The following is a 17407-nucleotide window of genomic DNA, read 5'->3' on the forward strand; positions in this document are numbered from 1 at the left end:
GGGGAGCCGTAACTTTTTTAAATTGGAAAGGAATGTAAAGCCTTTGGTCTCCGTCTGTCCTGTGAGTTCTGCCCATGATTTGAATAACTGTCCGTAAAAGAAAATCAATGCGCTATAACTGGAGATAATTGCTACAGCTTTTTTTTTCCAAGACACCATGAAATCAGTAGATTTAATGCTCATTTTTGACTAGTTTGCAATCTGTTATTCAATATCCACTGGAGGAGGGTCGGTAACCAGAGGACATAGATTTATGGTAATTGGCAAAAGAACCAGAGGGGAGATGAGGAGAAAAATGTTTATGCAGCGAGTTGTTATGATCTGGAATGCACTGCCTGAAAGCGCGGTGGAAGCAGATTCAATAGTAACTTTCAAAAGGGAATTAGATAAATACGTGAAGATGAAAAATTTGCAGGTCTACGGGGAAAGAGCAGGGGGGTGGGACTAATTGGATAGCTCTTTCAAAGAGCCGGCAGAGGCATGATGGGCCAAATGGCCTCCTTTTGTGCTGTATCATTGTATAATTTTATGATTGCTCAGAGCTTAGCCTTCGAAAACCAATGTGCTTGTTAACTTGCAACTGTGTTTTGCAAGGCCCTTGGGCTCAACACTTAAAACCTAACTAACTTAAACATAAAGGTCCAAAGAACCAAAACTTGTTGCTGCGGCTACATTCATTACATGTTGCACTTGTTCAAGGTGACCATTGACTTTTATTTCGTACCTATTATTATGCTCGACACATTTTGGTGAAATCCAGCTGCTTTTTAAACGCATGCATTGCCAGAGTCTTAAACTCAAGTGTGGACCAAGGGATGGACATTATTATTTACATCCTTATTGCAAGAGCATACGTGCTTGTAAAATAAGAGCTAGCAAATATATTTCCAGCAACAATATAAACGTTACTCACTTGATGAAGAATTAGACTCGGAATCACAAAACTACAGATACTTGCAAATTATTTTTAAAAATACTGTACATTCCTCCCTCAAAAGGCTATCAAATATTAACAAACAGCAGTTAAGACAAAATTCACCAGTGCTTGGTATCAAAATTATTTCTCCCTTTGTGCTGTTGAGCTCACTGCACTGTGATCATTATTAATCTACTTTCATTCTTTCCTTTAAAAAATATGTTAAAGGGGCCGTGTCACCTGTGTCTAGGCCTGAATGGTGGAAATGCTTCTTTCACTAGTGTCTGCCTGTGATGGATTCCCAGAAGTCCAGGCCATCAATATACCATTGGACTCTGTTGCTAGGGGTTTGGCTAATCCAATAGAGTCAAAGGTTGTTGCGAAACAAGTAAGTTTACCAAAAATGTTTACGTAATTTTTCTTTAAACCAGTTTCAGAAGTGGGGTCACAGGCACAGAAGGAGGCCATTCAACCCCTCCTGCCTGTTCCGCCGTTCAATTAGATCATGGCTGATCTGTATCTTAACTCCATCGACCCACCTTGGTTCTGTAACCCTTAATACCCTTACCTAACAAAAACCTATCAATCTCAATTTTGAAATTTTCAATTGACCTAGCTGAATCTTCAGATACCATTTTATTTCCAGAGACTAGAGAAGCTGGGATTATTTTCCTTAGAGCAGAGAAGGTTACAGGGACATTTAACAGAGGTGTTCAAAATTCTGCGAGGTTTTGATAGAGTAAATAGGGTGGAACTGTTTTCTTTGGCAGGAGGGTCGGTAACCAGAGGACAAAGATTTAAGATAATTGGCAAAAAATCCAGTGGTGAGATGAGGAGAATTTTTTTTACGCAGCGAGTTGTGATGATCTGGAATGCACTGCCTGAAAGGGCGGTGGAAGCAGATTCAATAGTAACTTTCAAAAGGGAATTGGATAAATACTTGAAAAGGAAAAGTTTGCAGGGCTTTGGGGAAAGAGCGGGGGGAATGGGACTAATTGGATAGCTCTTTCAAAGAGCCGGCCCAGGCACAATGGGCCGAATGGCCTCCTTCTGTGCTGTATGATTCTATGACCTTACTTCTGAAACTTTTAAATGATCTTTCTTCTAATTATTGCAACACAAATACTAGCCATTTTTGAGATCATACATCTATACTTCCAATTAAATAGGTTAGGGAGGACCGGGGGTGACAATTTTAAGTTGTACGGGGCCAGATCGAGGTTAGATGTCAGAAGGTTGTTCTTTCCCCAGAGAATAGTGGGCCTCTGGAACAGGCTGTCGGCTCGTCCAGTGGACGCCGACTCGCTGAATTCCTTTAGCGAGAACTGGACCTGTTTCTGGCTGGGGCAGAGATCAGCTCGTACAAAAGGGTAGGTACAGCATAGAATTATCAGGGCGAGCGTGATCTCCCGGACTCGTCTCGATCACCAAAGGGGTCAGAGAGGAATCTCCCAGATTCTTTTTTCACCAAATTGGCCCCGGGGTTTTATCTGGTTTTTCGCCTCTCCCAGGAGATCACATGGGGTGGGGTGGGGAGTGTGTATATTGTGATACACAAGGAATCGTGATTGTACGGGACAGCCTGGATGGACCCGAGGGTCTTTTCCTGACCGTCATTGTTCGTATGTTCATAGCACTTGCTTATTCAAAGCATTTTGATTGCTGGTAGTGCCAGTGGCCTCACTGAAGACTGGCACCATGCCAACACCTTGAGCTATTAGTTTATAGACATTGTTGTACTGACCCGGCCATGAGGTGACGCGGCCCCTTTAATATCTCAACAAGGAAAAACGTGCCAAGGCATACAGACGCTTGTACAGTGTTTTAAAGACTGTGGCTAGACAAAGACCATAAGAGTATTACCGCAGTAAAACCACACGACACCATTAGGTCTGGTGCGTAAAAATCACAAACAAGCACACTTTTTGTTTCACGACACGGAACTGTGCAGTGGCATTATGTGAAGCTCTGTTTGCTGCTGTCAAAGCTTCGAAAAGCAGTCGTTCTTGACAACGTTTTCAGGGAGAAGCCGTCCGGCTTGGAGGATCGGCTCCGCTGGAATGGACTTTGCACAGCCGACGAGTTCCGCTGCCTGTCCAGCTTGTCGCTGATGGAGCAGCTCTTCCTGGTGCGCACGCTCAGCGCGTTGGGCTCCGAGGCGGTGTAACTGTTTGCCCTCTCCAGTTTGGAGAGCGACGCATTGTTCGGTCGTCGCTGGGCCGCGCCGCTGTCGTGGCAACAGAGGGTAGTAACCGTCGCGGCTTTGTCCTGGCCTTCGCCTTCGTGCTCGTCGTTGTCGGAACTGGGGTGGCTCAGCTCGGCCTCCCGCTCTGGGTGGGAGGCGGCTACGTCGTCGAGGCCGCTCGAGTGATCTCCGTGAGAGCCACTGGACAAGGGGGAGTGCTCTATGTTGACAGGAGGGGCTGAGACGCATCGGGTATCAATGCAGTCGGTGATACTTGTGTATTCGGCTGTTTTGACAGGAACGCCCAGGCAGCCGTAATATCCTCTGGAGGGGAACATGAAACTGTGCGATTTTACAATCGGGGCGTCCTCCATGTAAACCGTGGAGGCAGCTAGGTAGCGGCTACTCTTCGATCGCTCCAGGGTGTGGTACATGGGGGGGTCAGTGCTCCATTGTGGTAGGCATTCGGTGGTGTGCGACGTCTCCGGGCCTGCCATGAGCCCGTCTGACACAAACATCTCCTCGAAGGTCCCGTTTCCCTCTGACCACTTGCTGCTCGGAAGAGGAGGCGTGCTGACCTCTTGACCCCCAAGCATGGCCGCCATCATTTCGCACGGATCCACGGGCACAGGAACCTTCAGCGAGCTCTCAGCCGTCTCGATGGCTGCTTGCTCCTCCTCACTCGTGGAGACGTAGATGTCAATGCAAGACGACGGTCTTTTGGCATCAGCCGGGGCAACCGTGATGGGAGCAGGTTGTGACACGGGTTTCATTTCCTTGGCGACAGCAACCATCTGCGAGCTGGTTGCCCTCTGCAAACTCAGAGATCTCTCTTTGAAGGTGAATTCGGTTCTTTCCACTCCCACCTTCTGCTTGGGGCTCATCGCATAAAAGGAATGGCTTCTCATCCTTGGCGTGATGGTGGGAGAGGTGGGAGATATTGACTCCTCTCCCGCTTGCTCCCCGCACTCCGGGAGCTTGTAATTATTCCCTTCCTGGCTGTTGAAGCTGCTCTGGCGCAGGATGTAGGCCGTGTCAGTGCAGTCCGAGGACGTTGTGGATCGAGCCTTGTTTGCCTCTCCCTTGTCGATGCCGGCCAGCTTCTCCAAGGCCGATGCCATGCGACCTGTCACCTCCTCCAGCTGTGCCAACCTGACATCCATGGTCTGAAGGGACGCCTTCATGAAGTGTTCTCTCTCGTTCACTTCTTCTAGGCGCATCGACATGTTATCAACCCTGCGCAAAAATGTAGCACAAACAGAACATATTTCTGTAAAAATCCTTTTTCAAGCCCCAGCAGGGGAATTTCAGATCAACAGCCCTTTCCTCAAAAAGAAAAGTATAGAATCCTGAATTGAAAGATCTCTGGATTCTGTACTGAAATTTTACAGTCTTTTCTTGTCAAATCTTGATGACCCTGACATTGCATAGTTGGGATACTCCCATAGGAGCACGTAATGAAAATCTTTCCTCCTGCCATTTTAATTTGAACATGTCTTAACAGAGACGTTAACCCATTTATTTTAAATGCCTCCGTTAAAATGGCGAGAGGAGGAAATTCCATTCTGAAGATTGCACAAGGTTAGCCTTTCCCAACAAATGCGAGCGCAAAGCTTCCAGCATTGACGTCCTGCCACATCGGCCCGAAGAAATACTGGGACAGGCATTCCAAGCCCATCCCTTATGACGCCAATCCAACACAAGGTTGATGAAAGCCTCCAATAGGATGGGTGAGGTTGGATAATCTTGACTCAGTCCACCTTCAAGAGATGAAGCTTCATTGAGTCTCTCATCTACCCTAACATAGTTCACATAGAATCATACAGGACAGATGGAGGCCATTCGGCCCATTGTGTCTGTGCTGGCTCTTTGAAAGAGCTATCCAATTAGCCCCACTCCCCCTGCTCTTTCCCCATAGCCCTGCAAATTTCTCCTTTTCAAGTATTTATCCAGTTTCCTTTTGAAAGTTACTTTTGAATCTGCTTCCACCGCCCTTTCAGGCAGTGCATTCCAGATCATCACAACTCGCTGTGTAAAAACATTTCTCCTAATTCCCTCCCCCTCGGATTTTTTTGCCAATTACTTTAAATCTGTGTCCTCTGGTTACTGACCCCCCTGTCACTGGAAACAGTCTCTCCTTATTTACTCTATCAAAACCCCTCATGATTTTGAACACCTCTATTAAATCTCCCCTTAACCTTCTCTGTTCTAAGGAGAACAATCCCAGCTTCTCCAGTCTCTCTGCGTAACTGAAGTCCCTCATCTTCAGTGCAGCTCTGGTAAATCTCCTCTGCGCCCTTTCTAAGTTTATTCCGGATAAGATCTAAATTTGGCCATGTACTTTCATGGCTTCCAACTTCTTCACGAGGGCTGCACGAGGAACTTTTGCAAAAACATCTGGAGTTGTGTCTTTTCCTTTAGAACAAATAGGTAACTTTATTTTGAGACCCTCCCCCACTCCCCCAGTTCCATTTTCTACCCTTCTCTTGTTATGGCACTGACTCACACTGGAATATGGTTCCACGGATGCTGAAAACATTATGGGGGTGATTTTAAACCCCAAGAACGGGTGGGTAGGGGCGGGGGGGAGTTGAAATAGTTGTTTTTCTGGGTCACGACCGCAACCCGGCTTTATTTCTGGGTTTAACGTTGGAAAAGTACAGGCTTCCCATTGGGAATGCAAAGCCCGAAAATTTTGCGGTCACGACACAAAGGAACAACTATTTTCAACTCCCATCCGCCCCCTATGTGTTTGGACAAGCTGATGTGGGGGGGGGGTTGGGAAGGAGGAACTGAATAGCAAGCTGAAGGAGGAACACCAGCTCAGTCTTCCTGGAAACATTCCAAGCCCTGTCCTGAGAGAGCACCCAGTCCGAAATGAAAATGGTGTTTCAAAAGATAACATGTGCGACTGGTGACAACCCACCGTTCTGCAGTGACTCGAATTCTTTCATCATTTGAAGAGTTGAACATATCGTCCTTTTCTCTAAAATACTCTTCTATGCACTGCTCCTCGAAGTCATGCAACTTCTTGAGTTCATCTTCAGTTATGAAGAGTTCTAACGAGAAAAGATAAAGGAAAAAAAAATGAGGAGCAATTAATTGGGTTTTGTTTCAAAAATAAACACACTCATCCAAATGTAATATAGCCCAATACACGCTTAATTTAAACAAAGTGAGTATTGTCACCACTGGGTCAGCCAATGAGTAGGAGGCGGGGCGGGACTTACGGCAGGACTCACAGCAAACAGTCTATTTAACAGCAAACAAAGTCTATTTACTCAGCAAAAAGTCTGCTCAAACAACGCACCACAGCACAGTCTGTTTAAACAGCGCACTACAGCACAGTCTGTTTAAACAGCGCACTACAGCACAGTCTGTTTAAACAGCGCACCACAGCACAGTCTGTTTAAACAGCGCACTACAGCACAGTCTGTTTAAACAGCGCACTACAGCACAGTCTGTTTAAACAGCGCACCACAGCACAGAGTCTGTTTAAACAGCGCACCACAGCACAGAGTCTGTTTAAACAGCGCACCACAGCACAGTCTGTTTAAACAGCGCACCACAGCACAGAGTCTGTTTAAACAGCGCACCACAGCACAGTCTGTTTAAACAGCGCACCACAGCACAGTCTGTTTAAACAGCGCACCACAGAACAGTCTGTTTAAACAGCGCACTACAGCACAGTCTGTGTAAACAGCGCACCACAGCACAGTCTGTTTAAACAGCGCACCACAGCACAGAGTCTGTTTAAACAGCGCACCACAGCACAGAGTCTGTTTAAACAGCGCACCACAGCACAGTCTGTTTAAACAGCGCACTACAGCACAGTCTGTGTAAACAGCGCACCACAGCACAGTCTGTTTAAACAGCGCACCACAGCACAGAGTCTGTTTAAACAGCGCACCACAGCACAGAGTCTGTTTAAACAGTGCACCACAGCACAGTCTGTTTAAACAGCGCACCACAGCACAGTCTGTTTAAACAGCGCACTACAGCACAGAGTCTGTTTAAACAGCGCACCACAGCACAGTCTGTTTAAACAGCGCACCACAGCACAGAGTCTATTTAAACAGCGCACCACAGAACAGTCTGTTTAAACAGCGCACCACAGCACAGTCTGTTTAAACAGCGCACCACAGCAGTCTGTTTAAACAGCGCACCACAGCACAGTCTGTTTAAACAGCGCACCACAGCACAGAGTCTGTTTAAACAGCGCACCACAGCACAGTCTGTTTAAACAGCGCACCACAGCACAAAGTCTGTTGAAACAGCGCACCACAGCACAGTCTGTTTAAACAGCGCACCACAGCACAGTCTGTTTAAACAGCACACCACAGCACAGTCTGTTTAAACAGCGCACCACAGCACAGTCTGTGTAAACAGCGCACTACAGCACAGAGTCTGTTTAAACAGCGCACCACAGCACAGTCTGTTTAAACAGCGCACTACAGCACAGAGTCTGTTTAAACAGCGCACCACAGCACAGAGTCTGTTTAAACAGCGCACTACAGCACAGTCTGTTCAAACAGCGCACTACAGCACAGAGTCTGTTTAAACAGCGCACTACAGCACAGAGTCTGTTTAAACAGCGCACTACAGCACAGTCTGTTTAAACAGCGCACTACAGCACAGAGTCTGTTTAAACAGCGCACCACAGCACAGAGTCTGTTTAAACAGCGCACTACAGCACAGAGTCTGTTTAAACAGCGCACCTTAGGACAGTCTGTTTAAACAGCGCACGACAGCACAGTCTGTGTAAACAGCGCACTACAGCACAGTCTGTGTAAACAGCGCACTACAGCACAGTCTGTTTAAACAGTGCACCAGAGCACAGAGTCTGTTTAAACAGCGTACCACAGCACAGAGTCTGTTTGAACAGCGCACTACAGCACAGAGTCTGTTTAAACAGCGTACCACAGCACAGAGTCTGTTCAAACAGCGCACCACAGCACAGTCTGTTTAAACAGCGCACCACAGCACAGTCTGTTTAAACAGCGCACCACAGCACAGTCTGTTTAAACAGCGCACCACAGCACAGTCTGTTTAAACAGCGCACTACAGCACAGTCTGTTTAAACAGCGCACCACAGCACAGAGTCTGTTCAAACAGCGCACCACAGCACAGTCTGTTTAAACAGCGCACTACAGCACAGAGTCTGTGTAAACAGCGCACCACAGCACAGAGTCTGTTTAAACAGCGCACTACAGCACAGTCTGTTTAAACAGCGCACCACAGCACAGAGTCTGTTTAAACAGCGCACCACAGCACAGTCTGTTTAAACAGCGCACTACAGCACAGAATCTGTTTGAACAGCGCACCACAGCACAGAGTCTGTTTAAACAGCGCACTACAGCACAGAGTCTGTTTAAACAGCGCACCACAGCACAGTCTGTTTAAACAGCGCACCACAGCACAGTCTGTTTAAACAGCGCACCACAGCACAGAGTCTGTTTAAACAGCGCACCACAGCACAGTCTGTTTAAACAGCGCACCACAGCACAGTCTGTTTAAACAGCGCACCACAGCACAGAGTCTGTTTAAACAGCGCACTACAGCACAGTCTGTTTAAACAGCGCACCACAGCACAGTCTGTTTAAACAGCGCACCACAGCACAGAGTCTGATTAAACAGCGCACCACAGCACAGTCTGTTTAAACAGCGCACCACAGCACAGTCTGTTTAAACAGCGCACCACAGCACAGTCTGTTTAAACAGCGCACCACAGCACAGAGTCTGTTTAAACAGCGCACCACAGCACAGTCTGTTTAAACAGCGCACCACAGCACAGTCTGTTTAAACAGCGCACCACAGCACAGTCTGTTTAAACAGCGCACTACAGCACAGAGTCTGTTTAAACAGCGCACCACAGCACAGAGTCTGTTTAAACAGCGCACCACAGCACAGTCTGTTTAAACAGCGCACCACAGCACAGAGTCTGTTTAAACAGTGCACTACGGCACAGTCTGTTTAAACAGCGCACCACAGCACAGTCTGTTTAAACAGCGCACCACAGCACAGAGTCTGTTTAAACAGCGCACCACAGCACAGTCTGTTTAAACAGCGCACCACAGCACAGTCTGTTTAAACAGCGCACCACAGCACAGAGTCTGTTTAAACAGCGCACTACAGCACAGTCTGTTTAAACAGCGCACTACAGCACAGTCTGTTTAAACAGTGCACCAGAGCACAGAGTCTGTTTAAACAGCGTACCACAGCACAGAGTCTGTTTAAACAGCGCACCACAGCACAGAGTCTGTTTAAACAGCGCACCACAGCACAGTCTGTTTAAACAGCGCACCACAGCACAGAGTCTGTTTAAACAGCGCACCACAGCACAGTCTGTTTAAACAGCGCACCACAGCACAGAGTCTGTTTAAACAGCGCACTACAGCACAGTCTGTTTAAACAGCGTACCACAGCACAGTCTGTTTAAACAGCGCACTACAGCACAGAGTCTGTTTAAACAGCGTACCACAGCACAGAGTCTGTTTAAACAGCGCACCTTAGGACAGTCTGTTTAAACAGCGCACCACAGCACAGTATGTTTAAACAGCGCACCACAGCACAGTATGTTTAAACAGCGCACTACAGCACAGTCTGTTTAAACAGCGCACTACAGCACAGAGTCTGTTTAAACCGCGCACTACAGCACAGAGTCTGTGTAAACAGCGTACCACAGCACAGAGTCTGTTTAAACAGCGTACTACAGCACAGAGACTGTTTAAACAGCGTACCATAGCACAGAGTCTGTTTAAACAGCGCACCACAGCACAGTCTGTTTAAACAGCGCACCACAGCACAGTCTGTTTAAACAGCGCACTACAGCACAGTCTGTGTAAACAGCGCACCACAGCACAGAGTCTGTTTAAAAAGCGCACTACAGCACAGTCTGTTTAAACAGCGCACCACAGCACAGTCTGTTTAAACAGCGCACCACAGCACAGAGTCTGTTTAAACAGCGCACCACAGCACAGTCTGTTTAAACAGCGCACCACAGCACAGAGTCTGTTTAAACAGCGCACCACAGCACAGTCTGTTTAAACAGCGCACTACATCACAGAGTCTGTTTGAACAGCGCACCACAGCACAGAGTCTGTTTCAACAGCGCACTACAGCACAGAGTCTGTTTAAACAGCGCACCACAGCACAGTCTGTTTAAACAGCGCACCACAGCACAGAGTCTGTTTAAACAGCGCACCACAGCACAGTCTGTTTAAACAGCGCACCACAGCACAGTCTGTTTAAACAGCGCACCACAGCACAGAGTCTGTTGAAACAGCGCACTACAGCACAGTCTGTTTAAACAGCGCACCACAGCACAGTCTGTTTAAACAGCGCACCACAGCACAGAGTCTGTTTAAACAGCGCACCACAGCACAGTCTGTTTAAACAGCGCACCACAGCACAGTCTGTTTAAACAGCGCACCACAGCATAGTCTGTTTAAACAGCGCACCACAGCACAGAGTCTGTTTAAACAGCGCACCACAGCACAGTCTGTTAAAACAGCGCACCACAGCACAGTCTGTTTAAACAGCGCACCACAGCACAGTCTGTTTAAACAGCGCACTACAGCACAGAGTCTGTTTAAACAGCGCACCACAGCACAGAGTCTGTTTAAACAGCGCACCACAGCACAGTCTGTTTAAACAGCGCACCACAGCACAGAGTCTGTTTAAACAGCGCACTACAGCACAGTCTGTTTAAACAGCGCACCACAGCACAGAGTCTGTTTAAACAGCGCACCACAGCACAGTCTGTTTAAACAGCGCACCACAGCACAGTCTGTTTAAACAGCGCACCACAGCACAGAGTCTGTTTAAACAGCGCACCTTAGGACAGTCTGTTTAAACAGCGCACTACAGCACAGTCTGTTTAAACAGTGCACCAGAGCACAGAGTCTGTTTAAACAGCGTACCACAGCACAGAGTATGTTTAAACAGCGCACCACAGCACAGAGTCTGTTTAAACAGCGCATCACAGCACAGTCTGTTTAAACAGCGCACCACAGCACAGAGTCTGTTTAAACAGCGCACCACAGCACAGTCTGTTTAAACAGCGCACCACAGCACAGAGTCTGTTTAAACAGCGCACTACATCACAGTCTGTTTAAACAGCGTACCACAGCACAGTCTGTTTAAACAGCGCACTACAGCACAGAGTCTGTTTAAACAGCGTACCACAGTACAGAGTCTGTTTAAACAGCGCACCACAGCACAGTCTGTTCAAACAGCGCACCACAGCACAGTCTGTTTAAACAGCGCACCACAGCACAGTCTGTTTAAACAGCGCACTACAGCACAGTCTGTTTAAACAGCGCACTACAGCACAGAGTCTGTTTAAACAGCGCACAACAGCACAGAGTCTGTGGAAACAGCGTACCACAGCACAGAGTCTGTTTAAACAGCGTACTACAGCACAGAGTCTGTTTAAACAGCGTACCATAGCACAGAGTCTGTTTAAACAGCGCACCACAGCACAGACTTTTAAACAGCGCACCACAGCACAGTCTGTTTAAACAGCGCACCACAGCACAGTCTGTTCAAACAGCGCACTACAGCACAGTCTGTGTAAACAGCGCACCACAGCACAGAGTCTGTTTAAAAAGCGCACTACAGCACAGTCTGTTTAAACAGCGCACTACAGCACAGTCTGTTTAAACAGCGCACCACAGCACAGTCTGTTCAAACAGCGCACTACAGCACAGTCTGTGTAAACAGCGCACCACAGCACAGAGTCTGTTTAAAAAGCGCACTACAGCACAGTCTGTTTAAACAGCGCACTACAGCACAGTCTGTTTAAACAGCGCACCACAGCACAGTCTGTTTAAACAGCGCACCACAGCACAGAGTCTGTTTAAACAGCGCACCACAGCACAGTCTGTTTAAACAGCGCACCACAGCACAGTCTGTTTAAACAGCGCACCACAGCACAGAGTCTGTTTAAACAGCGCACCACAGCACAGTCTGTTTAAACAGCGCACCACAGCACAGTCTGTTTAAACAGCGCACCACAGCACAGAGTCTGTTTAAACAGCGTACCACAGCACAGTCTGTTCAAACAGCGCACCACAGCACAGAGTCTGTTTAAACAGCGCACCTCAGCACAGTCTGTTTAAACAGCGCACCACAGCACAGTCTGTTTAAACAGCGCACCACAGCACAGTCTGTTTAAACAGCGCACCACAGCACAGAGTCTGTTCAAACAGCGCACCACAGCACAGTCTGTTTAAACAGTGCACCACAGCACAGATTCTGTTTAAACAGCGCACCACAGCACAGTCTGTTTAAACAGCGCACCACAGCACAGTCTGTTTAAACAGCGCACCACAGCACAGAGTCTGTTTAAACAGCGCACCACAGCACAGTCTGTTTAAACAGCGCACCACAGCACAGTCTGTTTAAACAGCGCACCACAGCACAGAGTCTGTTTAAACAGCGCACTACAGCATAGTCTGTTTAAACAGCGCACCACAGCACAGTCTGTTTAAACAGCGCACCACAGCACAGAGTCTGTTTAAACAGCGCACTACAGCACAGTCTGTTTAAACAGCGCACCACAGCACAGTCTGTTTAAACAGCGCACCACAGCACAGAGTCTGTTTAAACAGCGCACCACAGCACAGTCTGTTTAAACAGCGCACCACAGCACAGTCTGTTTAAACAGCGCACCACAGCATAGTCTGTTTAAACAGCGCACCACAGCACAGTCTGTTTAAACAGCGCACCACAGCACAGAGTCTGTTTAAACAGCGCACCACAGCACAGTCTGTTTAAACAGCGCACCACAGCACAGTCTGTTTAAACAGCGCACCACAGCACAGTCTGTTTAAACAGCGCACTACAGCACAGAGTCTGTTTAAACAGCGCACCACAGCACAGAGTCTGTTTAAACAGCGCACCACAGCACAGTCTGTTTAAACAGCGCACCACAGCACAGAGTCTGTTTAAACAGCGCACTACAGCACAGTCTGTTTAAACAGCGCACCACAGCACAGTCTGTTTAAACAGCGCACTACAGCACAGAGTCTGTTTAAACAGCACACCACAGCACAGTCTGTTTAAACAGCGCACCACAGCACAGTCTGTTTAAACAGCGCACCACAGCACAGAGTCTGTTTAAACAGCGCACCTTAGGACAGTCTGTTTAAACAGCGCACTACAGCACAGTCTGTTTAAACAGTGCACCAGAGCACAGAGTCTGTTTAAACAGCGCACCACAGCACAGTCTGTTTAAACAGCGCACCACAGCACAGTCTGTTTAAACAGCGCACTACAGCACAGTCTGTTTAAACAGCGCACTACAGCACAGAGTCTGTGTAAACAGCGTACCACAGCACAGAGTCTGTTTAAACAGCGCACCACAGCACAGTCTGTTTAAACAGCGCACTACAGCACAGTCTGTTTAAACAGCGCACCACAGCACAGTCTGTTTAAACAGCGCACCACAGCACAGAGTCTGTTTAAACAGCGCACCACAGCACAGTCTGTTTAAACAGCGCACCACAGCACAGTCTGTTTAAACAGCGCACCACAGCACAGAGTCTGTTTAAACAGCGCACCACAGCACAGTCTGTTTAAACAGCGCACCACAGCACAGTCTGTTTAAACAGCGCACCACAGCACAGAGTCTGTTTAAACAGCGTACCACAGCACAGTCTGTTCAAACAGCGCACCACAGCACAGAGTCTGTTTAAACAGCGCACCACAGCACAGTCTGTTTAAACAGCGCACCACAGCACAGTCTGTTTAAACAGCGCACCACAGCACAGTCTGTTTAAACAGCGCACCACAGCACAGAGTCTGTTTGAACAGCGCACTACAGCACAGTCTGTTTGAACAGCGCACCACAGCACAGTCTGTTTAAACAGCGCACCACAGCACAGTCTGTTTAAACAGCGCACCACAGCACAGTCTGTTTAAACAGCGCACCACAGCACAGTCTGTTTAAACAGCACACCACAGCACAGTCTGTTTAAACAGCGCACCACAGCACAGAGTCTGTTTAAACAGCGCACCACAGCACAGTCTGTTTAAACAGCGCACCACAGCACAGAGTCTGTTTAAACAGCGCACCACAGCACAGTCTGTTTAAACAGCGCACCACAGCACAGTCTGTTTAAACAGCGCACCACAGCACAGAGTCTGTTCAAACAGCGCACCACAGCACAGTCTGTTTAAACAGCGCACCACAGCACAGAGTCTGTTTAAACAGCGCACCACAGCACAGTCTGTTTAAACAGCGCACCACAGCACAGTCTGTTTAAACAGCGCACCACAGCACAGAGTCTGTTTAAACAGCGCACCACAGCACAGTCTGTTTAAACAGCGCACCACAGCACAGTCTGTTTAAACAGCGCACCACAGCACAGAGTCTGTTTAAACAGCGCACTACAGCATAGTCTGTTTAAACAGCGCACCACAGCACAGTCTGTTCAAACAGCGCACCACAGCACAGTCTGTTTAAACAGCGCACCACAGCACAGTCTGTTTAAACAGCGCACCACAGCACAGTCTGTTTAAACAGCGCACCACAGCACAGTCTGTTTAAACAGCGCACCACAGCACAGAGTCTGTTTAAACAGCGCACCACAGCACAGTCTGTTTAAACAGCGCACCACAGCACAGTCTGTTTAAACAGCGCACCACAGCACAGAGTCTGTTGAAACAGCGCACTACAGCACAGTCTGTTTAAACAGCGCACCACAGCACAGTCTGTTTAAACAGCGCACCACAGCACAGTCTGTTTAAACAGCGCACCACAGCACAGTCTGTTTAAACAGCGCACTACAGCACAGAGTCTGTTTAAACAGCGCACCACAGCACAGAGTCTGTTTAAACAGCGCACCACAGCACAGTCTGTTTAAACAGCGCACCACAGCACAGAGTCTGTTTAAACAGCGCACTACAGCACAGTCTGTTTAAACAGCGCACCACAGCACAGTCTGTTTAAACAGCGCACGACAGCACAGAGTCTGTTTAAACAGCGCACCACAGCACAGTCTGTTTAAACAGCGCACCACAGCACAGTCTGTTTAAACAGCGCACCACAGCACAGAGTCTGTTTAAACAGCACACCTTAGGACAGTCTGTTTAAACAGCGCACTACAGCACAGTCTGTTTAAACAGTGCACCAGAGCACAGAGTCTGTTTAAACAGCGTACCACAGCACAGAGTCTGTTTAAACAGCGCACCACAGCACAGAGTCTGTTTAAACAGCGCATCACAGCACAGCCTGTTTAAACAGCGCACCACAGCACAGAGTCTGTTTAAACAGCGCACCACAGCACAGTCTGTTTAAACAGCGCACCACAGCACAGAGTCTGTTGAAACAGCGCACTACAGCACAGTCTGTTTAAACAGCGTACCACAGCACAGTCTGTTTAAACAGCGCACTACAGCACAGAGTCTGTTTAAACAGCGTACCACAGCACAGTCTGTTCAAACAGCGCACCACAGCACAGAGTCTGTTTAAACAGCGCACCACAGCACAGTCTGTTTAAACAGCGCACCACAGCACAGTCTGTTTCAACAGCGCACCACAGCACAGTCTGTTTAAACAGCGCACCACAGCACAGAGTCTGTTTAAACAGCGCACTACAGCACAGTCTGTTTAAACTGCGCACCACAGAACAGTCTGTTTAAACAGCGCACCACAGCACAGTCTGTTTAAACAGCGCACCACAGCACAGTCTGTTTAAACAGCGCACCACAGCACAGTCTGTTGAAACAGCGCACCACAGCACAGTCTGTTTAAACAGCACACCACAGCACAGTCTGTTTAAACAGCGCACCACAGCACAGTCTGTTTAAACAGCGCACCACAGCACAGAGTCTGTTTAAACAGCGCACCACAGCACAGTCTGTTTAAACAGCGCACCACAGCACAGTCTGTTTAAACAGCGCACCACAGCACAGAGTCTGTTCAAACAGCGCACCACAGCACAGTCTGTTTAAACAGCGCACCACGGCACAGAGTCTGTTTAAACAGCGCACCACAGCACAGTCTGTTTAAACAGCGCACCACAGCACAGTCTGTTTAAACAGCGCACCACAGCACAGAGTCTGTTTAAACTGCGCACCACAGCACAGTCTGTTTAAACAGCGCACCACAGCACAGTCTGTTTAAACAGCGCACTACAGCACAGTCTGTTTGAACAGCGCACCACAGGACAAAGTCTGTTTAAACAGCGCACTACAGCACAGAGTCTGTTTAAACAGCGCACCACAGCACAGTCTGTTTAAACAGCGCACCACAGCACAGTCTGTTTAAACAGCACACCACAGCACAGTCTGTTTAAACAGCGCACCACAGCACAGTCTGTTTAAACAGCGCACCACAGCACAGTCTGTTTAAACAGCGCACCACAGCACAGTCTGTTTCAACAGCGCACCACAGCACAGTCTGTTTAAACAGCGCACCACAGCACAGTCTGTTTAAACAGCGCACTACAGCACAGAGTCTGTTTAAACAGCGCACCACAGCACAGTCTGTTTAAACAGCACACCACAGCACAGTCTGTTTAAACAGCGCACCACAGCACAGTCTGCTTAAACAGCGCACTACAGCACAGTCTGTTTAAACAGCGCACCACAGCACAGTCTGTTTAAACAGCGCACCACAGCACAGTCTGTTTAAACAGCGCACTACAGCACAGTCTGTTTAAACAGCGCACCACAGCACAGTCTGTTTAAACAGCGCACCACAGCACAGTCTGTTTAAACAGCGCACTACAGCACAGAGTCTGTTTAAACAGCGCACTACAGCACAGTCTGTTTAAACAGCGTACCACAGCACAGTCTGTTTAAACAGCGCACTACAGCACAGAGTCTGTTTAAACAGCGTACCACAGCACAGAGTCTGTTTAAACAGCGCACCACAGCACAGTCTGTTTAAACAGCGCACCACAGCACAGTCTGTTTAAACAGCGCACTACAGCACAGTCTGTTTAAACAGCGCACTACAGCACAGAGTCTGTTTAAACAGCGCACTACAGCACAGAGTCTGTGTAAACAGCGTACCACAGCACAGAGTCTGTTTAAACAGCGTACTACAGCACAGAGTCTGTTTAAACAGCGTACCATAGCACAGAGTCTGTTTAAACAGCGCACCACAGCACAGTCTGTTTAAACAGCGCACCACAGCACAGTCTGTTTAAACAGCGGACCACAGCACAGTCTGTTTAAACAGCGCACTACAGCACAGTCTGTGTAAACAGCGCACCACAGCACAGAGTCTGTTTAAAAAGCGCACTACAGCACAGTCTGTTTAAATAGCGCACCACAGCACAGTCTGTTTAAAC

General features: G+C 48.0%; 1 protein-coding gene across 5 annotated transcripts in view; it reads right to left on the bottom strand.

The window, feature by feature from the left end:
• Positions 1 to 2872: 2872 nt before the first annotated feature.
• The window catches only part of trpm3 (transient receptor potential cation channel, subfamily M, member 3), a 425666-nt gene continuing 411131 nt past the window's right edge, over positions 2873 to 17407 (bottom strand). For all 5 annotated transcript variants that reach the window (XM_067983531.1, XM_067983535.1, XM_067983534.1 and 2 more), the window contains 2 exons: positions 6028 to 6160; positions 2873 to 4337 (listed from right to left, as the gene is read on the bottom strand). In XM_067983531.1, coding sequence (XP_067839632.1) covers positions 2873 to 4337; positions 6028 to 6160 — 1598 coding nt within the window. The remainder of the gene's footprint in view (positions 4338 to 6027; positions 6161 to 17407) is intronic.

Source organism: Heptranchias perlo, chromosome 4, assembly GCF_035084215.1.
Source record: "Heptranchias perlo isolate sHepPer1 chromosome 4, sHepPer1.hap1, whole genome shotgun sequence".
Taxonomy (NCBI): domain Eukaryota; kingdom Metazoa; phylum Chordata; class Chondrichthyes; order Hexanchiformes; family Hexanchidae; genus Heptranchias; species Heptranchias perlo.